Below are 20,922 nucleotides of genomic sequence, written 5' to 3'. Positions count from 1 at the left end.
GCAACACACATCGCCATGCACAAGCTTTTCTCCAAGTTCAGATTAGACATAAAGTTTTGTAGGATATTAACAAATAGAAATTTTACGTGCTGACTGTCTCCAGGTAACGCCACCTTTTCCCTGATCCGTTTCTCTCATTATTTTGGGTAATCCTTCGTGACGTCTAGTAATACAGGACGCAATGATGATAGCAGTGTCTTGGCCTGGTCATGTCGCAACCCTCCTGTTGTTCGGTGCCGCCTCTTTCTGGCCTGTCTCAGTCGACCCCAAAGGCCGCTAACAATCATATAAACGTTCCGGTAGGTAGAAATGCAATGGAATGTACGCGCATGACAAAGGAGACTAGTTACATGTTTGAGGGTATGATGGGTACATGTAATACGTGATATTCGTGTCGTCGGAAATTCGGTCGTTTGTAGGCGTGATATAGAAAGCTTGTGCAAAAAAATAAAAAATAAAAAAAGAATAAAACAGAACGATTCGCCTGGTGATAGCGTGGTCAATGCCACTTCATCCGTATTGTCGCCGCTAGGTCAATCCAATTCACTTGTTGGTGGCAGTATCGTTTCGCTCATCATAGCTTGAGGCGACGCTGCTCCTTTCTTCGGCGTCGCTCTCGCCTGTCGCGATATTGCATAGCTCGCTTGGCAGCTGCAAATCTTGTTAGTTTCGTGTGCAAATGTTGTGGTCAAACATGCTGTACATACCCCAGTCGCTGGACTTAAATTTAATCTCAGGATCAACCCAAGAGTAGTGGATAGCTCTCTCAGGGTACCGTTGGGCAAGACCAAGTGGCTCTGAGGGTTTATCCTGGCTCTCGCGTTCGCGACACTTGATACTGACATGTCGAGGTTCGAGGTCGTCTTCGTTATCGAAGCAAAGCCAACCCTCCTGATCCCAAATAGGTATGCGTTGGTTCATACGATAATACCAAGCTTGGAGACCTTGGACAGTACGCTCGGGTGTGTTCCCAAATCTCGCAGCAAACTCCTGCTTAATTTGCTGCCACTTCATCTTCTTGTCGTGCCATGCGTAGATGATATAGTCACCCTCTTCTGTGGTATACTTTTGGTTGATATGACGGCTTTCGCCCCCTTCTGGGGGTGGGCTTGGGTAACAGTCCATGCCTGGCAGGCCCTGAAGAGATTGACTGCTACCATATCTGTAGTACGTATCTGGGTTGCTGAAGCTGCTCATAGATTGCCGTGAATAGTCGGCGGGAAAAGGGTACTGGTTAGGCCTGAGGATAGTCCCTCGCCTGGAGTTTGGCTGTTCGATGACCATGTTCTCGGCGGACCGGTTTCTCATAGACCATGATGGCTGAGGTTGTGTGATAGAGGCTAAAGGTTCAAGAACAGTCGGGTTGCGAGTGAGTCCATGAAGTGGAGATAATACGGCCTCTGTCTTCACAGGCCCATGTGCTCTGATGAGATCCTCTACACCTTGGTCGAACTCTCCTAAACTAGGGAGTTTCACGGGCGAGCTCACTTCAGTCGGTACGACATTGCGTAGCCCTGGGAGGCTTGTAAACTCTAGAGATATTATTAGAGATCATGCCATCAAACCATATGAAATAGGCCATGACTTACCCTCAATCTTCACCTTGGGGCTTCCTGACGTTGAGCCTGGTGGGGTTTGGGCTTGAGTTGTGCGGTAGTGGGTGTGTGTCGGGTTCGGGCTGTTCCTCAAAGGTCTCTGAGTTGTCCCCTCCATTGTGAGGAATGGATGAATGCTCATGTCGATGACTGTCACACAACAAGCAGATGAGAAGATGTAAATGGTTTGGTTATTTGTTATGTTCCAGAGTTGTTTGTTATGATTCAGGTGGAAATGGTCCGCCTCTTGAAGAGGTATCAGGGAGGCGGCAGACAATAGTTGCAAAATTTGGAGGCTGGCGGGAGGGCAAAAACAAGCCGAGACTAGAATACGCCTTCGTTGACGAGTCTTAAGTAAGGGGACAAGGGCGAGAGAATCGACTTGAGGAAAGAAGGGAGGATTTGTGCCAGATATATTTCGTAGAAATGCGGGTACCTTTCTCGAAATATAGATGACTCGAGGGGGCTTTAGCTCTCTTGTATTCAAATAGTGATCCGTCCGAGGTCGATATGTTGGTAGAGTGAGGGGATGGTTGATGGCTTTACAAGAGTAAACTTTCCGTTCCTATTCTTTTGTTTGGTACCTGAGCCAGCGGGGATAAGCCAACATCAAAGGAAGACGAGATGAGTGATTGTCTCGACTTATGAAGGGGTCTGTGTGCCACCCCTGCTCGACAGATAGACGCTACCAACAGTCTAACTTGGCGTTAGCAAAGCGCCTCCTCGGGGGCACACTCCCCGCCATCAGAGGAGACAAGGTGGAGCGAAGAAGCAAAAACATCAACCGGGATGATATCCGTACCTGAGGCCATAAAGACAACTTCTTGCGGATTCTACACTGGGTCGGAGCACCGCCCCTACATCGGAGAGTGTCCTGTCAGCACCTGCAGACGTCTACTAGGGCGCCCGCCCGCACCGGGACGATCATCCTGTTTTGCCTGGCCGTTTTCTGTACACTGCTTTATCGCCATCTCTAGTGGGGATCTACAGTCATGTATCGTATGAATGATGCATTTGAACCAGCATAGCACATGATGGTAGAACTGGAGTCCTTCACACAAGTATTCCACCAGATGGCATTGCCCCAGACCAGGTTCCCAGTGTGATCTCCCGTTCACAAGTAGAGGAGCATAAGTGAAGGATTGATAATGAAAAGGAAAGAGAAAAAAGAAACGGCAAAGTACCTGCCCCGAGGCTTCAAGCAAGCCTGTGGAACCCATATCGCGTGGAAGCAAGGGGAGGGTAGGTGGGCGGAGTAGATCATCCCGTAATAACGATAGCAGGTACGTACACAACTCCGGACCTTAGCGCACAGTATTGATGCTTGTAATCTTTGAAGCAAGCGACTCAAAATAAAGCAAGGCAGATGGTGGATTGCAAAAGAAAAGTAAGGATCCTTGATGAGTGTTGCAGGAATAAGTCAACAACCGATGTGCTGCTCGGGTAAGCAAGTATACTGTCCACCTCTTTTTACTGAGAGGTTCGATTCCCTGCCATTTTGCGAATCACCTAAGAGATTGGCTAACTCTCATATCGAGGGAAATATTTGCAAATCCATGTCCATTCTGGCAATCACTCATCTGACGACGTTGCCATGATCGAGTGCTAGGATGTGCCAGCAAAGTTCAAGGCACCCCGGCTCTTCTTGTTACTTAGACTGACCCGGATAGCGTACATAAGTAGCCGTTCATTTGAGATCGCGTTAAGCCGAATTTGCACTGTCCGGGACTAACCCTGCTTGCTTACATAGATCCCAGACAGATCTCGCTTGGGGTGGGCGCAAAGGGTATTGGACAAGGGTTGCCACTGTGCTGGACCAACCCCACTGATGCTTTGGGTGCCACAAGTAGCAGGCTGGCAGGGCTAGTTTGTAGAAATTTTGTTTGCTTTAATCTCGATACAGTGTTGGTTGGTTGCTGAAGCAGTAGCGCGTGCGCCTCAACCGTCCCGCCGGGTCAAGCTGGGGGTGTGGTTTTCTTAATTATTCCCCCCTCAAAAAGCCCGTGTTAATAAGAGGAAAATATACCTAGTAGACTTGGCACCATGTACAGTTGAAACCCAGCAAGATCTCGACACCATACACGTGTATGGTGGTTTTTTTTTTTTTTTTTGAGTAATGGCTCCTGACTCAAATGGGTAATCTGGATTGTGTAAAGTGACAACCGCCACAGTCACAGCAGGTTCATAAGGACTCTGTAGGGATAAAACGAGCGTCTGGCCATAGCGGGGACAAACAGTATGAGGTCAGGGGGCAGCAATGCGAGTTTTGTTTCAGTGGGCCAATTAAAAGACGAGCCAAGTAGTCCGCGAATGGTATCGGGCATTCTGCAGTTGACCTCAGCTGTAGTCCTGTAGGAACTTGCCTACTTGCCTGCCGTGATAGTACAGTAGTGGAAGATTAAGGGATAGAAAAATGCATTGAAACGTCTCACGTTCAAGCAGCGGTGTACATGGATATATGCACTTTGATGCATATGCTAAAGAAAAGAAGGGGAAAAAAGAAAGCAATAGTGGATGAAAGCTGGAAACTTTGCAAAAGACTGTCAAATCTGACAGGTATCTTGTGTGGGAGGTATTGCTCCGCTTTGGTGCAGGTAGCTCATCAGCAACAAGCCCAATTTTGAGCCTCGACAAGTCATTTCTTCTAGTGGAAAATGTGTGACGGCTATTAGGCTGTGTGCCTTGTATGGATGATGTCGATGCAGGGTCATGTCAAGCCCAGCGTGGCTTGTCTTGAAAGGCTAGCCTGTAGCATCGGAAAAGACAGAAGAGATCTTCCGGCTTGAAAGGTCTAGGCCACGGGTTTTGATCCTCTCGTTCATTGAAAGCCTAGGAGCTCACCGGTCAACATGACTTGATCGTGGCGATTTAGGTCTGAGGTGACGATCACAATTTGGTCTGCAAGCAGGCCAGCGCTCGCAATGCGCGAGCTTCCAAATGTGCAGTGAAAAATCGGACTGATGATCTATTCATTGTGTCAGAAATCAAATCTTCAGTATCATAATCGGACACTTGCAGCCGGCGGCACATCCAGATCGATAGCAGCCATTCGAGTCAGACTCAACTCAGTATAGGCGCGCTGCAATAGCGTCTGGGGCGCCGTCATGGTATCGTGATAGCCCTAGGTCTCCGTGGAGCCATGCGGTCGAGCGTCATCGGCTTTTTGCGCTGAGAGCCAGGCGTGGTCAAGGAGAACTGTGTCACCAACAGATGACGGTTTTGCTTTTTGCTATCGTTGCTTTGGCCAACACAGCGAATAGCGATGCACACCGGGCAACCAGCCACACCTCACCAACCCCAATTTGGTCAACGTTGCAGAAAGATGTTCATGGCGGTGTCGAGAGTCTTCATACTGTACTGCATGTATGGTCGCAGGTTGAGAAAAATGAGAGATGACGGATATACTATCGGCAAGGATGAGGATTTAAGGATCAAGTTTACGAGAATGTCGGTCAATTCAGTTGACTTCAGTTGAAGGGAGTTGTTTCAGCTGAAACCTGAGGCATCCCGTCTTCAGCAACCGCTTGGGTAGAAGCACTTGTGGACCTCGATGGGAAGGAAGGTGACTTCCATTCCGTTGAGCGTTGAGCCTCAAGTCGTGGAAACCGGGAATAGGAACGTGCCTTCTTTCCGTGTGCTTTAGTTAAAGACAATAACATAGTCTATAGTAGCATATCTAACCTTTCGTTGAAACCCAAGCACATGACCCAAGCGCCTAGCGTCTGCGTCGCTTCGGAATCACTTTATACCATTCTAGGTACCTAATTAAGCATATAACTCTCCAATACTCCGAAAGCTATCGGACACAGCGCAATTCAATCATATCAATCACAAATCTACCTCAAAATGGCAATACGTATTTAGTTTCAGTCATTTTCGTTTTCTCTCCCTCTTTCCTCCTCAATTTCACCTCTTTTACTACAAAATGGGGCCAAAAGTCACTATGACCAATCGAGATTAACTAACCTGGTAAGTGACTACCAAGAGCCTGCAACAATAAGCAGGGAATGCACAGATGACACAACCCATGCAAAGTGTCTAGCTTTGTAGGTAGGTATTTCACCAAACTGAGGTTTCTCTTGATATGGCCAGCCTACAGCGCTATCTTCCGGATCTTGTCCCCGAGCCAAGCACTAGCCTCCTTACCTAAGAGATATTGAGACTGGGAGATCACCTCGAAGGATGATGGCTACGACTATGAGGAGCTTCTCCAACGCATCAGCTTCAAGTTGAGCCCCGATCATCTCAAATTTCGTACAGTACACCACGGATGACACGAGCCGTTGGACGTTCCCAGCAAACCCCGTTAACGGATGTTTGCTATTTGTTGAAAGACTCTTGTTGGTTGTGTCCGTTAAGGCGCTAGTCAACGGTCAGCCATCGGAGAAATGTTTCCAACTCAATCGTAATGGATTGTTCAATCGAACCACCTTTGCCTATAACGATAGCCTACCCGAGCAAGGCGTCTTCTACAGTGCAATTCAACATGCCTGATTCGATCGTCCCAGTGAAGCAGGGGTCTGAAGATGCGACACATTCTGTCACTTCTCACTATGGATTTGGCCCGCATCTAGATGCAGATGTCGAATTTTTCATGCATTCGACGTAAGGGAAGGTCCCTTACGGATCGAGAGCGCTGACATGTTGTCTTTCAGCTGACTCGCTGTCTCTCAGCGAAATTAATCGGATATGAAACGCGCAATAATACACAGTAATGTCTTTCTTGATTAGCCAAGTAAATATTTACTGGAACTTGGGCTTAGGCTGGCCTTTACTAGGGTTGCAGATCAGTGCTTATTCGACTGCCGCATAATGCAAGCAAGCACGTTGCACTTATCTAATGCCAGGGGTCCAACCCATTTGTTGAGACTTCGTACGGATACACATGGACATCTCGGGAATAAACCAACATCTCTTTGCCGGCAGTTCCGTACCCTTGCCATTTATCCATAAGTGGTTCTATTTCTAGCCCTTGCTCCTCGCAAGGGTGCATTCGGTTTTAATCAGCTCTTTGGGATTAGTATGAGAGTCAAGGGTAGGACACGAGCAGTTTGACAAGTTTTAGATGAATTGTAAGTTGTTCGATAATCGATTTATTAAAATATTTTATTAAGCTCTGAATACGCGTTGGTAGCATTCGAATCCTCCGGGATACGGATACGCCACGGCCAATTGCCGACTCAAAACCACGGGTCCAAAAACGTTGGATGTTGCTTTGATCAACATATCGTGGAGCCTCAACCGGTGTTAGTTTAGCATCTACTAGCAGCCTATCTGCACACTCACCACTAACACCATTTGCGAATCATATGGAAATCTCTAGAGCTTAGAATCGATATCGCCTTGTGACATGGAGCCAGTCCCGGGAAAAGATTCATCTCCGGAAAATCGCCTGTGTTCTGAGTTAGCACGGTCCAACATCTAGAGGCAAGCGAGTAAAAGCAAAGTCATTGTCAACCAACTCACCAGCCTCGCTCTTCTCCAGAGCTCAGAAAACTACAGTCGCTGTCTAATTCGCACTGCCACTCCCCAAGCCTGATAGGGATGGCTTCGCTTAAGAAGGGTTGGGATTCGTCTATATCGTTGTGTTTGTTAATTTTCTATCGCCAAGATCCTGTCACTTGACAACCACTACAGAGTAAACGTACCAGTGCTTGGCACTTGCGTGCCTGTGCCTTGTCGACGACGGCGGTACGTGCTCAGACCGCACGTAAAGGCGTGGAAATCTTCTTCTTCGACAGCTTCGGGGACACGCCCTGTGAGGACACGGCCCAAGGCTATGACAACGGCTGCATGGGTGCAGAGCACTACCGCACGGTTTCCCTCTGCATCGCAACGCTCAATAATGCCTCGCACGGCCGATGCAACACGCCCATAGAGGTCCTCGATCGTTTCGCCTTTTCTAGAAGGCTTTATGGCAGATATGTAGCTATCATCATATGCTGGGAATAGCTCCTTGAGTCGCTTATGTGAAGCTGGGATAGGATGGTCGAAAGGCGCTGCCCCAAAGAACTCACCCAACCCGTGTTCTGGACAAATTGTGGCGGGCGCCGAGCCTTGTGTCGTTCCTGGTTCCTCTCTGAGTCGTTGCTGCTTGAGCTCAACAAAGGGCGTTATAGTCTGAAGACAGCGGTAGTAAGGGCTGGAGTACACGGCATCGATAGGAGGCTCCAGGGTCATGAGATGTTTGCCCATCTCTTTGGCTTGTGAGACTCCATAAGACGTCAGGGCAGGATCTGCGGGAATTCCAGTGGGAGACCGTATGGCGGCCGTGTAGACGCCAGTCAAAGGGTCAACACTCCAGCCGGACCGGAACTAAACTCAAGGCCGGTCTATCAACATCGGGAAAAGGAGACATATACAACCAAACATTGCTTGAGGGCGGGGTCGGAACTTACTCCGTGACGTGTGACGTAGATGACTTCGAGTGACATATTTCCTATGTGTACTTGTGTGATTGGCCTTTTTGAGATAAATGTGCTATCCAAGTTCTTGTTCTGGTGTTCGTCGTGAGGACTCGGTAGGCAATGTGCCCGGGACCTCGGTGCTCGGCAGACCACATGCCTTTCCAACGACACGGCCCCACAGTTCCCCGAAAAGTCGTCAGCGGGTGGCCGAGATATCGGAGCCGCTCTGTGCTACAACGGTCAAGGTTCTTGTGAGCACAGAACTCTCCTTGATGTTTTAGTATGTCGGGAATATTAATAATACGCCGCTGACATCGGAGAGAAGGAGTCCGAATCTTCAACGTTCTGAAATGGGGCGATCAAAATAGCGTCAAACTATTGTTTAGACTAGGTACGTTGCCAACCGCTTCGTTTCGTCCGGTCCAATCCTGAGCCTGGTAATACAATGGGCTCAATTCCGATGACGCGGAAATGTAACTTGGGATGAAGAAATTACAGGTAGGAGATGTGCATTACACAGTCACGCAAGAAATGTCATTGGCGGATTCGGTCCGTCAAAACCTCAATTAGTATGGGATTTAGCTTTAGACTAGACAAGGGCTTCAACTGAACTTGACGACAACATTTGTGAATCTAGACAAATTGAGTCGTAATCCTTGTCGACATGGTTATCACCACGCCTATAGACATCAGAGAACGGAACGCCCTTCCAAGGCTTGATCAACGTAAAGGTTCCTCCAAGTCCTCAGGCATATTCGGCATAAACCCAATGTGCCACGACAGACTCTAGGGTAGCTGAATTAAGATGATGGGTTAGCGTGAAGGTTGTGGATTGAGTGGCTCACGTCAGCCATAAGCCATTTCAACGGCTTACACGAATTCTCATGAGAACTTCACTCTGTATATTCAAGTTCCTTGGTGATATCTTCTATTGGGATATATCTCATATATATCAATCAAACCTGATAAAATGGTTCAGGATCGTACATGTGCTTCTCAGCGCTCAGCAAATGCGAGTCAAGCATCGCAAAGTGGTTCATCAGCTATCAAGAAGAAAGTCGTGCGACGTGATCCAGAGAAGCGGCGCATGCAGAACCGCTTAGCTCAGCAGAACTACAGTGAGTTACCCAGTCTAGGGTAGTAGAATATTCACCATCCTGATATAAGCTTGTCATGCGTGGTGGCTGACATGATCCTTCTCCAGGGGAAAAGCAGAGAAAGCGCATACAAGAGCTAGAGCGCCGTGCTGCGGGACATAGCACCGAGGTACAAGGGGAGGATGATAGGGCCCTTGACAAGACACAACTAATAGGAGACCTTATACCAAGGCCCGATAGAGGTAGTCTTCCAGATATAGAGACTGTCAACCCTTTAGATCTCTACAACGACCCTGAGACGTCAGCGCTACACCAATCAACCACACATACAGAGACATGGGACTCGGACGTTTTTTACAAGGACTTTGACAAATGGCTCACAGAAAATCCTATTTGCGATGAGCACATAACGCCGGTGTTGTTCTTCAACTGCGGCTGTCCCACTCTTCACGTACCTAACACGTCGACAGAAGTCCTGCTCCCCATCATCCCCAACCCATATAAGAACAACCTTCAAATCGACATCATTTGCATAATCTCAGCTATGCTAGAGAACTGTCTCTGCCTCGGGATAACGCGTTCCATGTACTGTGCTGAAGAGGCTACGTCTCCTTTCTATCGGGCTGATGTCGACTCAGACCCCAGTGCACAAGCTATCGTTGTATCTGTTCAGCGCGGGTCTCGAGGACTCCATTTTGACCTTCGTCCCACTCAGACACAGATTGTTGTCAAGCATCATCCGTTCATTGACGTAATTCCATTCAAAGAGATCAGGGATAATATCATCAAGTATATGAATCCTACAGACGAGGATGAGTTCTTTCATGACTCGTTGAACCACTTGACATGCTGGGGAGGCGTCAATGGTGCACATACTGGAACACCCTGGGACGCGAGAAGCTGGGAGGCAACGGAGGAGTTCCTGCAAAAGTGGTCAGATATTGTAGGAGGCGAAGAAGGTGAGCTGGCAAGGAACTCGCAGTGGTGGAGATCATTTCGTGATGAACGAACGGTGACGGAGATAATGTGATATCAAGATATCAAGGACGTGATAGTTGGGTGCGCACTTAAAATGAATTGACTTGAATTTACGTACAGCGTGTTTATATGTCTATATAAATGTGCACAATATCAAACAAAAGACAATATGGGCAGGATGTGCGAATCTAATGCCATTCTGGCATGGCCATATCTGAGGAGAATACCCTGATCTACCACAACGCCATCGTAAAAAGAAAGAATAAATCAGCCTGTCCCAGATTTAACTCCTGATCCTTTACCCAGGCCCCGTACTCCGAAAGAAATACGTTTCCAAACAGGTTCGTATGCCATTCTTCTGCATGTTATGTCATTCATGTCACAACCCTGGCTTACATGACAGTGCATGAGCCCAGGGTGCGTGCCCTCCGGCGCCCGGTAGGACCAAAGCCACCGTCCTCCTCATCGAGATGAAGGGCCTGGGCTTCTCTGGCTCGACGCCTGCGTCTTCGGTAACCCGCGCCTGTCATGCCGGCTTCTTCGGTGGCCTGCATGTAATCTGCCCACTTCCTCTCCAGACGGCCGGCGGATGCCAGATCACCTCGCAGAACTCGCTTTTGATGCTCATCCACAGTCATCTGGAAGCCGTAGAAACACTTGAGTCCAATCATCTCGGTCGGGTAGCTGACTCGGCCGGGTTGGCCTGAAACTTCCTTGACTTGGGTGTTTCGGAAAAGCACCTCGCGGACACCGGTCCAGGTGACGTTTTGGCAGTCGTAGACGACCATCTGAAGGCTAAGTTTAGGCCGTGTGCCATTTTCCATCGATCGTTCAGAGCGCTTCATGACCATGGCCGCTGCCTCGGCGAGGACGAGATCGCTGACTCGAGTATTATCGAGGTCGATGATTTGAAGATTCGTGCATGTCTGCATGACAGGAATCATTCCTGTGTCACCCAGGTTTTCGCAGTAACTCAGGGAGAGATGTTCTATCGAGGCCGCGCAAGGAGCCTTGGCAAGATGCTCTGACAAAATCGAGTTTGTGAGATTCTCGAGGTCCTCAAGTTCGAGATGTGTTAGTCTGGGAGTGGATGAAAGAATAGGTTCAAGAGCGTCATCGCTCAGCAGCCTGCAACCAGAAAGCTGCAGGCCCTCAAGGTCTGGGACCAAGTGTCCTATCGCCTTGACGCCTGCATCTGTGAGCTGAACGCAACGACTGAGATCCAGATGTCGAAGCTTCCGTGCAGGGACAATTGGTCGATCGGTCAGAATATCGATTTCGGGCTCAACGCCATGCATCATAATCTTGAGAGCTTTATCATTAAGCTCGGCACATCCACTCAGAACCAATCTTTCCAGGTTGTTTGTCTTGAAGATGGCTTCGGCGGTCGCAACGTTGTCGAAACCGCTAACCTCGCCAGCGCGGAGATCCTTTAGTCTCGGGCAAGCCTCAACAACTCCCTTTACACCTTTAGCGTTCACCTTGCCACACCATGAAATGTTGAATGCTTCAAGTTGAGGGCACGATTCGGCAATGATTTTGCAAGATGTGTTAGAGACTGCGGTCAACCCAGTAAGATTGAGGCTGACAAGCTTCTCGTTGCTTCGCAACAAGCCATGGAGCGTACTCTTTTGGAAGTTCTGGCAACCTTCCAGTGTCGCATTCATGAGGTTTTTGCATGCCTTGACGATAACCTCGGTGCGCTTGTAGTGCTCGACCTGTACACATCCTCGTAGGTTGAGATCTTTGATGAAGGGACCTGCCGCGATGATGATCCTGGCGAGCGACTCGGCAGGAATTTCGCGATAGAATTCTGAGGCATCTAGAGATGTCCACAGTTGACCATCAAAGCAGGTCTTGTAAAAGGCCTTGGAGACTCGAGATGCCTGAACAAGCTCCTTAGGCTGAAAGAAAGAGAAGATGTGAATCTGAAGTTCATTGGGCATCTTTTCCCAGAAGCGGAACGGAGGCTTCTGGATGGGCTTTACACCGGGGCGGACTCGAAACTGAACATCCTGCTTGGACCGAAACTCGGATGGAAGAGGAGCAGTTATGGGTGTAGTAATTGGCGTGACATTTTCAATTCTGCGAACAGCCAATTCGCTTCCAGGAGTTTCAAATGGGAACTCTCCTGAAGATTGAGGACTTGAACCTGATGTACTGGGCAGACCAAGAGGTGAAGGCTGTGGGGTTGATGAGCGAGCACTGTAGGGGGCCTGGGGCTGGGGTGGTCCAGTGGCCGCAAGACTGACACACGAAAGAGTGCTTCTCGTGCCATAAGGGCTTCCGCGACTGCCTGCAGATTTGGAGCGGCGCAAACCACTCAACGAGGGTGTTGATGATATACGCTGAATTCTTTGAATAAGACGGTGTCGGTTCTTGCCCTTAACTGGCATATCCGGTGCTGGCGGAGTGGATACGCCCTCTGGGGCCGGGCTCGGAGCGCCGGAAGACGAGATCTCGTAGACATTCATGGTAAGAAATTCGAAATAGATTGGAGAGTTTTTGAGTATTGTTATCGTCCAAGAGCTAGATGTAGAATCTTGCAGCTGTAATAGTATTCAGACGAACAAGACAAGACTCCCCGATAAGAATTGTACTGTACTCGTCGGTCGGTCGATGGTGGAGTGTTTCGTAGGTTCCTCGGTGGTCGCTAACAGAGCGGCAGGGGGGGATAAATGCAGGGTCCTGGCCTCAATTCATAGCTAGGTAGGTAGCGAAGGATGGGAGTCGATGTGCATAGGTATTGAGGTCGAACAGATAGAGAAAAAGGAATCAAGACAATGCAAGAGCGGACGGAGGAAAGGAAACAAAGATAAAAAAGAAACCTCGTCCAAAAATGTCGCTTAGGGAGAACCGAAGAAAAAAGGTCCAATGTTAAGGTTGCCCACTCGTTTTTTGGAGGGAAACCGAGGAGATCAGCAGACGATGGGGACGACTCGGCGAGGGTGGTGGGGGTGGTCAGCGGGGCCGTTTCGTCGTACAGTAGTACAGTACATACAGTATCTAACTCATGTAGGTACTAGGTACGGTATGTAATCGAAGAGGGAAGTGTTCCAATGGTGCAGTATCGAATTTTTAGTTATCGTTGGAGAAGAGCGCACATGTCCATGGAGAAGTGAACATGACCTTGGATGATCACCAAAGAAGAGTAGAAGAGAGAACAAGAAAAGAAAAGAAAGAATAGGCCAGAACAGAGGAAAGTCACCAAATATGAGGGGAAAAGTATGAGGCTTTTTGTTTGTTCAAAACTCACTCTAGAACACAATCCACCAGTCCAATAGTAACAACTCAAGACTGTCTAGATCCCTCAGAGTTTCGAGTATGTATGTGCCTCACGGTTGAGAGCCTAGAAGGACCCTTGTGTATGTAGGTATGTGGTTCCCGACTTCTGGGCCTGGGGGTTATCGCTAGTCCCCCACTAATTTTTCTTATCGTGTGGGCTACGGAGGGGGATCGGCCTTACGCGGCTGTTTTTGGCGGCCCGGATGGCGAATCGTTTGTATCCGCACGATACATAGGTAGCTCGTCTTGTAGCGCTTCGGCGAATCCTGGCTGGAATGAGACTTTGAACAGCATCGCGGGATACACGAGGCGAGAAGGAGACCCATCCAAGTGCACAAGACTAGCTCAGCTCAGCCCGGAGTCTGAGTCCCAAGAATCCAACGGGACGGTGACCCGGAAGCCAATCAGTGGCACAGCTTCGCCCAGATGCTCCCCGTCTGCCTCCGACTTTCTCTCTCTTAATGTCAGCTTTTAGACCTTTGCTTTTTGTCTTTCCAATCCGGCCTTTCTTCAGGGGCTTTTTAAAGGGTCCTTTTGGTGTGCAGCTCTCCCCCACCCATTCATTCATGCATCTTACCCGAGCCATCCCAAACCCGGGGAGGAGGTCCATGTCACTCTCTCGTGTCCGCGTGGCACTACTTTTTATCTCCCACATTTATGCTGTTTTACCAACTATGAATAGAATAAAAGACCCTTTGACTATTTCTGACAAGACATTGAATTGTTATTTGACTGCCAACATAAGTTGGGCTCGCTAAACCTGATCAACTGAGGCATGCAACGACCATCATTACTGTGAATGGTTACCAGCCGTTGCTTCAGCCAGATGGCACCACAGACTCAGGGACCTTGCCTCTGACTACTGCACGTCGACCTGTATTAAAGCACGATAGAGAATCCGTCCCTGACTCAAGGTTCCATGGCTTGAGGCTGGGCCAACCATGGGAAGACAGCTTTCTCCGCATCCATGTTATGTACAGTACATACATGTCTACTGTACTGCAAGCCGACTTAGGTATTAACCAAGTTCTGGAAGGCGGTCAGAATGCCTTCTGGCCTCTGAGGGGATACCTATTCGTGGGACTCAAACAAATCAAAAGCACCACATAATAGTACATACCTAAATTAGCCTACTTTTTCTACCACTTTCTACTTGGAGAATTACTCTTATGTTGGCTCAACGCCTCTCGTCTTGGTTCCTTCCTCATTCAGTCTCGACTGAATTTAAGCCTGGGGAAGCCCCCACTAGAATGGAAGAATGGAAGGATGCCCCTCATCCTTCCAAGACTTCAGAGCATTTGACCCCGCGTTCTACTGTATGTGACCCGGGCGATAACAACCCGATTCCTTATCGTAGGTTTTGGTTTGGGGGCTCCATGGCGAGGCATCTTTCATCCTTCAATACAAGACATTTCTGTAGAGACCATTCCGGAAATAGATATGGTAGGAAGGTAATTTGAATTGCTAATGCGCATTATGGTAGGACTGGCAACGCGCTATTAAGATCACCAGGCGTCATTCCATTCATAGGTTGACATTTATCTTGAACAACCTGTGGACGCCCTTTTGATCATCTGCCGCCTGATAGATTAAGTGCAGATTAAGTACGAGAGTGATGATCACATTGTTACTTGCTGTCTTTTGGAAATCGTGCATCCAGTAGAAAGTTAAAACATCATTCGACCACACTCAAGTCGCGTGGTCACTTATTCCATTGGAACATGTTTCGTTGAGACATGACAGGAGGTCTGACCTATTGGGATAATCGTCTGACTCGGTCACGTTTGGGTTTGTAGATATGGATAATGGTCAGGCTTATACCAGCGGTCAATACTCAAGAAAAGGACTGCCTTTAATCCAAGTTCAATTTCTAGAATTGCCTCATCCCGGCCCGTCCACACTGCTCATTTATGTTATCAGTGACTTAATGAGCTTATGACCACCATATATGTTTCTATGCATTCTCGTGTACGAAGACAACCCGGGAATCTGGACAGAAAGTTTGAAATCATACCAACCCTTTTGCTGTCGCTTTCTCCCTTATCTAATCACCTTTCCCAATCGTAAAAACCTTGAGGCTCACAGGCTCCTTGGCAATCTAGGTTAGTTTGTATGTATGCATATTCTGTATCCAACGACACAGTTATTGGCAGGAAATATCTGCATATTATTGAGCCGTTTCCTCCAAGAATTACTGCACGTGGGCGTTAAGATATAGAAGCATTTTCTTCTTCATGGCAATGATTTCTCCACCAACAATCGAATTGTGGATTTCCCAGGTTTTGGGGTATAACGCTTGTTATATACCAAGACCTGCGTTAGATATGCTATACACATGACATTTTAAGTTTTTGATTACATTGAATCTAAGTTTTGAGTTACCACGGGTAGCAAGGGGCAAAGGTCTTGGGTCTAAGGAACGGGCAGCTTCTTTGATTTACATACTTAATGTTTGGTTGGGCTAGGGCTATTCTCGGGGAGTGTTATGCATGTGTTTGTTTTTCACGGTGAGTTCTTTTCTCCTTGGGCTTTTCGCTAATCTTGAATTGTCTATAACGGCTCTCTATGATTTGGAAAGGAACATTGAGTTATATGCAGTGTTCAGTTCGGTCTGTTTCCAGGAAATTAATTGTCGCAAGTAAGAGTAGTAATCACCTTTGAAAGACAAGACTTTATTGACATTACGGGTCACACTTGGCTTGTCTGGATACCTTTGAGCTGCAACACAAAAAAAAACACAATCTGGAGCTGAGTTAACAAGATCTCACTTGACATCGGGTTGTGCGGAAGCAGGAAAACCACTGCGTCATTTGCCTTGCTAGGTAGACTAGGTTCAATTTCAATGATGGGTGCAAATTGGCTTATAACGGTTCCATGGCCTCAACGTGCTACCCAAACCCCTTAGGTGCGATCCATTGGCCTTGTAACCCTCCTGCAGTTGGGGGTCGTCCAGGGCTGGGAAAGCACTACAGCTAGTGGCTACGATTCTAATTGAACCAATCAGGTTATCTAATAAGTTCACAAGTCTGGAGAGCAGCCTATGATAACGACCCAAATCCCCATCCATCATTTGGGCGAGCACGTTCAACATTCGCTCATACTCGATGAACCTTCTTGACAATCCAAGTTCACGAATTAATGTTTGCCTCTCTTATCAACGTTGCAAATATATCAAACATTTTTCTTTCTTTTTTTTTGCATATTATATCTTTAAGAAACTTGAATCTTCCTCTCACATCCACTACCCTTGATATCTCTCTCACACGACTCATAGCGACTGTTTCCTTTGTGGTTCAGGTCACAAGCCAAGACACAGCCCTGCAAATACGCCCCCATCCTCGACAATCTCAACCGTCACCCTTCGACTCTCAACCCTCGAATATCAATAACACGACGTTTCTGCATTCATAACTTGGCTAAAAACCTACTGTTTTCTTTTTGGATAAACATACAATACACGACTTCCTTTCGCGGCGACGGCTGGTCTCAATTTTAATCGAACTCTGGGCAATCGAGCCAACCGAGATTTCCTGCTCGACCCCGCCATCCTCAGAGCAGGCCTCGCCCTTACGACATAACCAGTGGTTTCGGCCTTCCCTTGGCCGACTCCAACTATGATACAGATGCATGGTGGAAATAATGATCATGGTATTACTTCCTTGCGTCCTGGCGCTTCTCTCGGCTTCTCTTTGTCGTTAGCTAACCACAATGTTTAATGACAGGAGCCGAAAACCACACGGGAGAAGATCAACGCGGACGCGAGAAGTTTCCAATGGCGCTCTCTCTGCCAAAGAATCGTAGCACGGGGAATTTGGCAGCCGCTCGAAACTCATCGACCCAGGATAGGAGTAGAGCACGAATGTCTCTGGATGCATCCGCAGCAGCGGCAGCAGCCGCTGACCTTGAAGCTATCGCCAGGTATGTCGAGTGGGATCATGCGTCACTCAACGCCGAAGTGGCGCCCAACCTCTGTTGGCTAATGCTGACCACCATATCATTTATAGGTCTCCCATCTTGACCGATCACGAGCATGGCCTAGGCCTCTCTGGGCTTCGACGAATTAGACAACAACGCCCGCCATCGAGAAACCCAACACTACCAGGATCTCGAGCGTCTTCACGAAGCCCATCTGTTGCCGCACTTACTCGGTCCACCTCAATGAGTGCCATGGCCGCCAGCGTAGGCAGCTTATCACTTACAGGCGGCCCTGCAACTCCAAGTTTCGCTGACGACCTCTCCCGCTTTCCGTCCGAATCTCTTCATTCTTTCTCATTCGCCAATCAGTCAGAAGACTTCCTACACAACAGACAAAATGTTCTCAAGCGATCTATTGAGTTCATGAAAGACCACATGGGACTTCCCATGAGCTCGTCGCAGGCGGCTCTTGCAAGTGCTCAGGCAAGGGTAAGCGGTGATGTAGAGACTCAGAATATGCTTGACCTGCTAGCCCAGGCACAACTCATCAGGGCCGGAAACTTGCCAAACCCCGACGAGTCTTATACACCAGCACCTTTGACCGGCCCTGCCGAGGTTTCCCAGGAAAACGTCTTTGACAAAAACTTTAATCCCCGAGCATCGAGTACAGATTTAACAAGCCCTCACCAGACGTCGCCACCTCCTCGGAGGTCGAGGGTTGAAACGACAAGAAGATCTAACAATCTTGAACCGGTAGCCCATGAAACTGGTCGGGAATCGGATCAACCACCGACATCAACAAATGAGAGCGAAAGTGCGAGCCGCAAGTCGGCACCCGCCCGACCGAAGCTGACCTTGAAGCGAACCATGACGGATATCACGGCGGTCTCAGCTCAAGACAAGTTGATAGACACAGTCTCCCAGCCATTCTTGACAGGTCAGACCATCTATCAAGAACCACTGAGCGCTGCGTCTTTGACGCAACTTCCCAGTGCCACAACAGCCAATTTCCCCACTCAGTTAGGCCCCTCTGTGCATGGTCACACGAATCGCTGGGTACCCGCTGCGCAGGCGATTTTTACAACAGAAGTTAAACCTCCATGGACCATCATCGCAGCCAACGATCTCGCCTGCTTAGTGTTTGGCGTGACCAAGGCAGAGGTACGCAAGATGGGCATCTTGGAGGTCGTCCAGGAGGAGAGAAGATCATGGTTGGAGCGAAAACTCTTGAACCAGCCGGACGAGTACAGCGAGGGCCAGGCACCTTCTGGCCAAGTTACACCTGCCGCTTCAGCAGCTTCGGCATTGCTTAATGGTAGATCTGGGATAACAGCCCAGCTCCTAAGTAAGCCCAACTCAAGGACCCAGCCACGCAGTAACACGCAAAGACGTGCACAAACGGTTCACAGTGGCGACCCCAACCCCCCAAAAGTTGGAGGTGGCGGCCACGGCCATAACCAAACTAATTCATCCAGAGGAGTATTGCTGTGCGGTGATGTTGTTCCAATTCAAAAGCGCAATGGTGCAACTGGCTCTGCGAGTCTCTGGGTGAAGGAAAAAAAGGTCGGCTTGATCTGGGTCCTGGAAGAGATTCACGAGGATGTTGCTTATATCACATTGGATGAAGAGGGAATTGTCCAAAGAGTATCGGGATCCACTGCTCCTATTTGGGGATTCGAGTCCATCTCCTTTGGCTTTGACATAGCGAGACTGATTCCACGGATACCTCGTCAAGGTATAGACCCCAACACTGGGGAGATTGATTTTGCTCAAGCTACGAGGCGAAGATATTTTACATGTCCTCACTCGCCTCAAGTCAACATTCCCTGTACTATCGAGCAAACCCGAGGCAAGCTCGAGCTTCGAGTGTCAACGTTTCCTCATATGGCTGGAATCATTGTGGTGGAGCCTGAGTCTCTCAAAGTTCGAAGCTCGAACTCTGCCTTTTGCGGTGCACTTTTCGGGTTCGAAAGGGCGGATGGAATGTCGATCAATGCCCTGATCCCAGAATTCGACAAAATTCTTGAATCGTTGATAGAAGAGGACGGTATCCAGCTCCTCGATGGTATGGTAGTCCCTGAACACCGTTTCAGAAAGGCATCGGCGTTCCTTGCTCTGAAAGAAAACAGGCCCGATGCTGCGTCAGCTTTCCTCCACCCGGCGGGATTAAGCGCGAAGCATCGTGACGGGTCCGATCTGAAGGTTGACGTTCAGATGCGCGTAGTCAAGAGTGAAAAGAAGACCCTTGTGGTGAACGAGACTGTCGCTGAAGGTAGTGACGAGGACAACGCCATTGGGAGTGATGAAGCAACATTCGAAGTGACCCATTCAGAAATAGTGTATGCTTTGTGGGTTACATACTCACGCCATCTTCATGGCACCCAGCCTCATCTCACCATCGAAACTCCTACTCGGTCTGGTGCCCTCACACCCCTCCACCAACCATCGCCAGGCCAGACTCCGGCCCATACGCCTTTGGAGATTCCCTCAGATGATGAGACGCCCCGAAAGAATGTGTTGAATGCTGCAAGCTCGCTCTCTAAGCATCTGAAAGATGCTGCCATTCATGCCGCTGCTAAGATCACAGGACAGCAAGCAAAGCCCAAGCCTGAAGAGGCACCACCAGTTCCAAAGGTTGTTGAGCCCCCACATAAGAAAACCATCAACGACTACACGATACTTGAGGAAATGGGCCAAGGTGCGTACGGTCAAGTGAAACTGGCTCGGCATAAGGAGTCGAACAAGAAGATCGTGCTTAAGTACGTCACCAAACGTCGTATTCTCGTGGACACTTGGACCAGAGACAGGAAGTTGGGTACTGTGCCTCTAGAAGTTCATGTTCTTGAGTATCTTCGCAGGCCCGAGTTACGGCACCCCAACATTGTTGAAATGCAGGGTTTCTTTGAAGATGACGTGAACTACTACATCGAGATGGTTCCCCATGGACTACCTGGCATGGATCTGTTCGATTACATCGAACTCAGAACAAACATGGATGAGGCTGAGTGTCGCAGCATCTTCGTCCAAGTCGCAAATGCTATCCATCACCTACACACTAAAGCAAAGGTGGTGCATCGCGATATCAAGGACGAGAACGTGATCCTCGATGGAGAGGGCAACATCAAGCTTATTGATTTCGGAAGTGCGGCATATATCAAGAGCGGTCCTTTTGATGTTTTCGTTGGGACAATCGGTATGGTTATGATGCTCGATTGGGATGCTGAACAATATGCTAACTTTCAAATAGATTATGCCGCCCCTGAAGTTCTCGCTGGCAAGCCTTATCGGGGCATGGAGCAAGATGTCTGGGCTTTGGGTATCCTCCTCTACACTATCATCTACAAGGAGAACCCTTTCTACAGCATCGACGAAATCATGGATCGTGACCTGCGAATACCCTATGTCCTTAGCGAAGAGAGCATCGACCTCATCCGCTGCATGCTAGATCGAGATGTTGCCAAACGCTGCGACATTAACCAGGTGCTAGAGCACCCTTGGTGTCAGGCTACGGATGACGAATGAGTTCGCAACTTGACACGTTTTCAAACATAATAAACATGAAGAGGTGTCGATGAGCAAGACACTCTGACATGCTATCTAAAGATTCACTTCGTGATCACAATACCCCCTTTTGGACTCACGAGA

At 48.6% G+C, this 20,922-nt stretch overlaps 5 protein-coding genes across 5 annotated transcripts; 2 read left to right on the top strand and 3 right to left on the bottom strand.

The window, feature by feature from the left end:
• Positions 1-574: 574 nt before the first annotated feature.
• On the bottom strand, positions 575-1,713 carry FSST1_002101 (uncharacterized protein; the record flags this gene model as incomplete). The annotated part of the gene is made up of 3 exons (XM_083228056.1): positions 575-651; positions 708-1,532; positions 1,590-1,713. 3 exons carry the CDS (start codon positions 1,711-1,713, stop codon positions 575-577), a joined length of 1,026 nt encoding a protein of 341 aa, XP_083092283.1.
• Positions 1,714-6,914: 5,201 nt separating this feature from the next.
• Positions 6,915-8,029, bottom strand: FSST1_002100 (histidine phosphatase superfamily; the record flags this gene model as incomplete). The annotated part of the gene is made up of 4 exons (XM_083228055.1): positions 6,915-6,987; positions 7,062-7,170; positions 7,244-7,910; positions 7,994-8,029. The coding sequence occupies 4 exons, from the start codon at positions 8,027-8,029 to the stop codon at positions 6,915-6,917; spliced, it is 885 nt and encodes a 294-aa protein (XP_083092282.1).
• A 943-nt stretch (positions 8,030-8,972) lies between these two features.
• On the top strand, positions 8,973-10,129 carry FSST1_002099 (bZIP transcription factor; the record flags this gene model as incomplete). The annotated part of the gene is made up of 2 exons (XM_083228054.1): positions 8,973-9,120; positions 9,207-10,129. 2 exons carry the CDS (start codon positions 8,973-8,975, stop codon positions 10,127-10,129), a joined length of 1,071 nt encoding a protein of 356 aa, XP_083092281.1.
• A 340-nt stretch (positions 10,130-10,469) lies between these two features.
• FSST1_002098 (F-box/LRR-repeat protein) lies at positions 10,470-12,551 on the bottom strand (the record flags this gene model as incomplete). The annotated part of the gene is made up of 1 exon (XM_083228053.1): positions 10,470-12,551. One exon carries the CDS (start codon positions 12,549-12,551, stop codon positions 10,470-10,472), a length of 2,082 nt encoding a protein of 693 aa, XP_083092280.1.
• Positions 12,552-16,976: 4,425 nt separating this feature from the next.
• Positions 16,977-20,799, top strand: FSST1_002097 (serine/threonine-protein kinase; the record flags this gene model as incomplete). The annotated part of the gene is made up of 4 exons (XM_083228051.1): positions 16,977-17,010; positions 17,085-17,280; positions 17,367-20,470; positions 20,525-20,799. 4 exons carry the CDS (start codon positions 16,977-16,979, stop codon positions 20,797-20,799), a joined length of 3,609 nt encoding a protein of 1,202 aa, XP_083092279.1.
• Between the last annotated feature and the right edge of the window lie 123 nt (positions 20,800-20,922).

The sequence above is a fragment of the Fusarium sambucinum genome, chromosome IV, assembly GCF_050947815.1.
Source record: "Fusarium sambucinum isolate potato_lamoka chromosome IV, whole genome shotgun sequence".
NCBI classification, from domain to species: domain Eukaryota; kingdom Fungi; phylum Ascomycota; class Sordariomycetes; order Hypocreales; family Nectriaceae; genus Fusarium; species Fusarium sambucinum.
The sequence above is the reverse complement of the archived record's forward strand: the minus strand, read 5'-3'. Positions and strand labels throughout refer to the sequence as shown.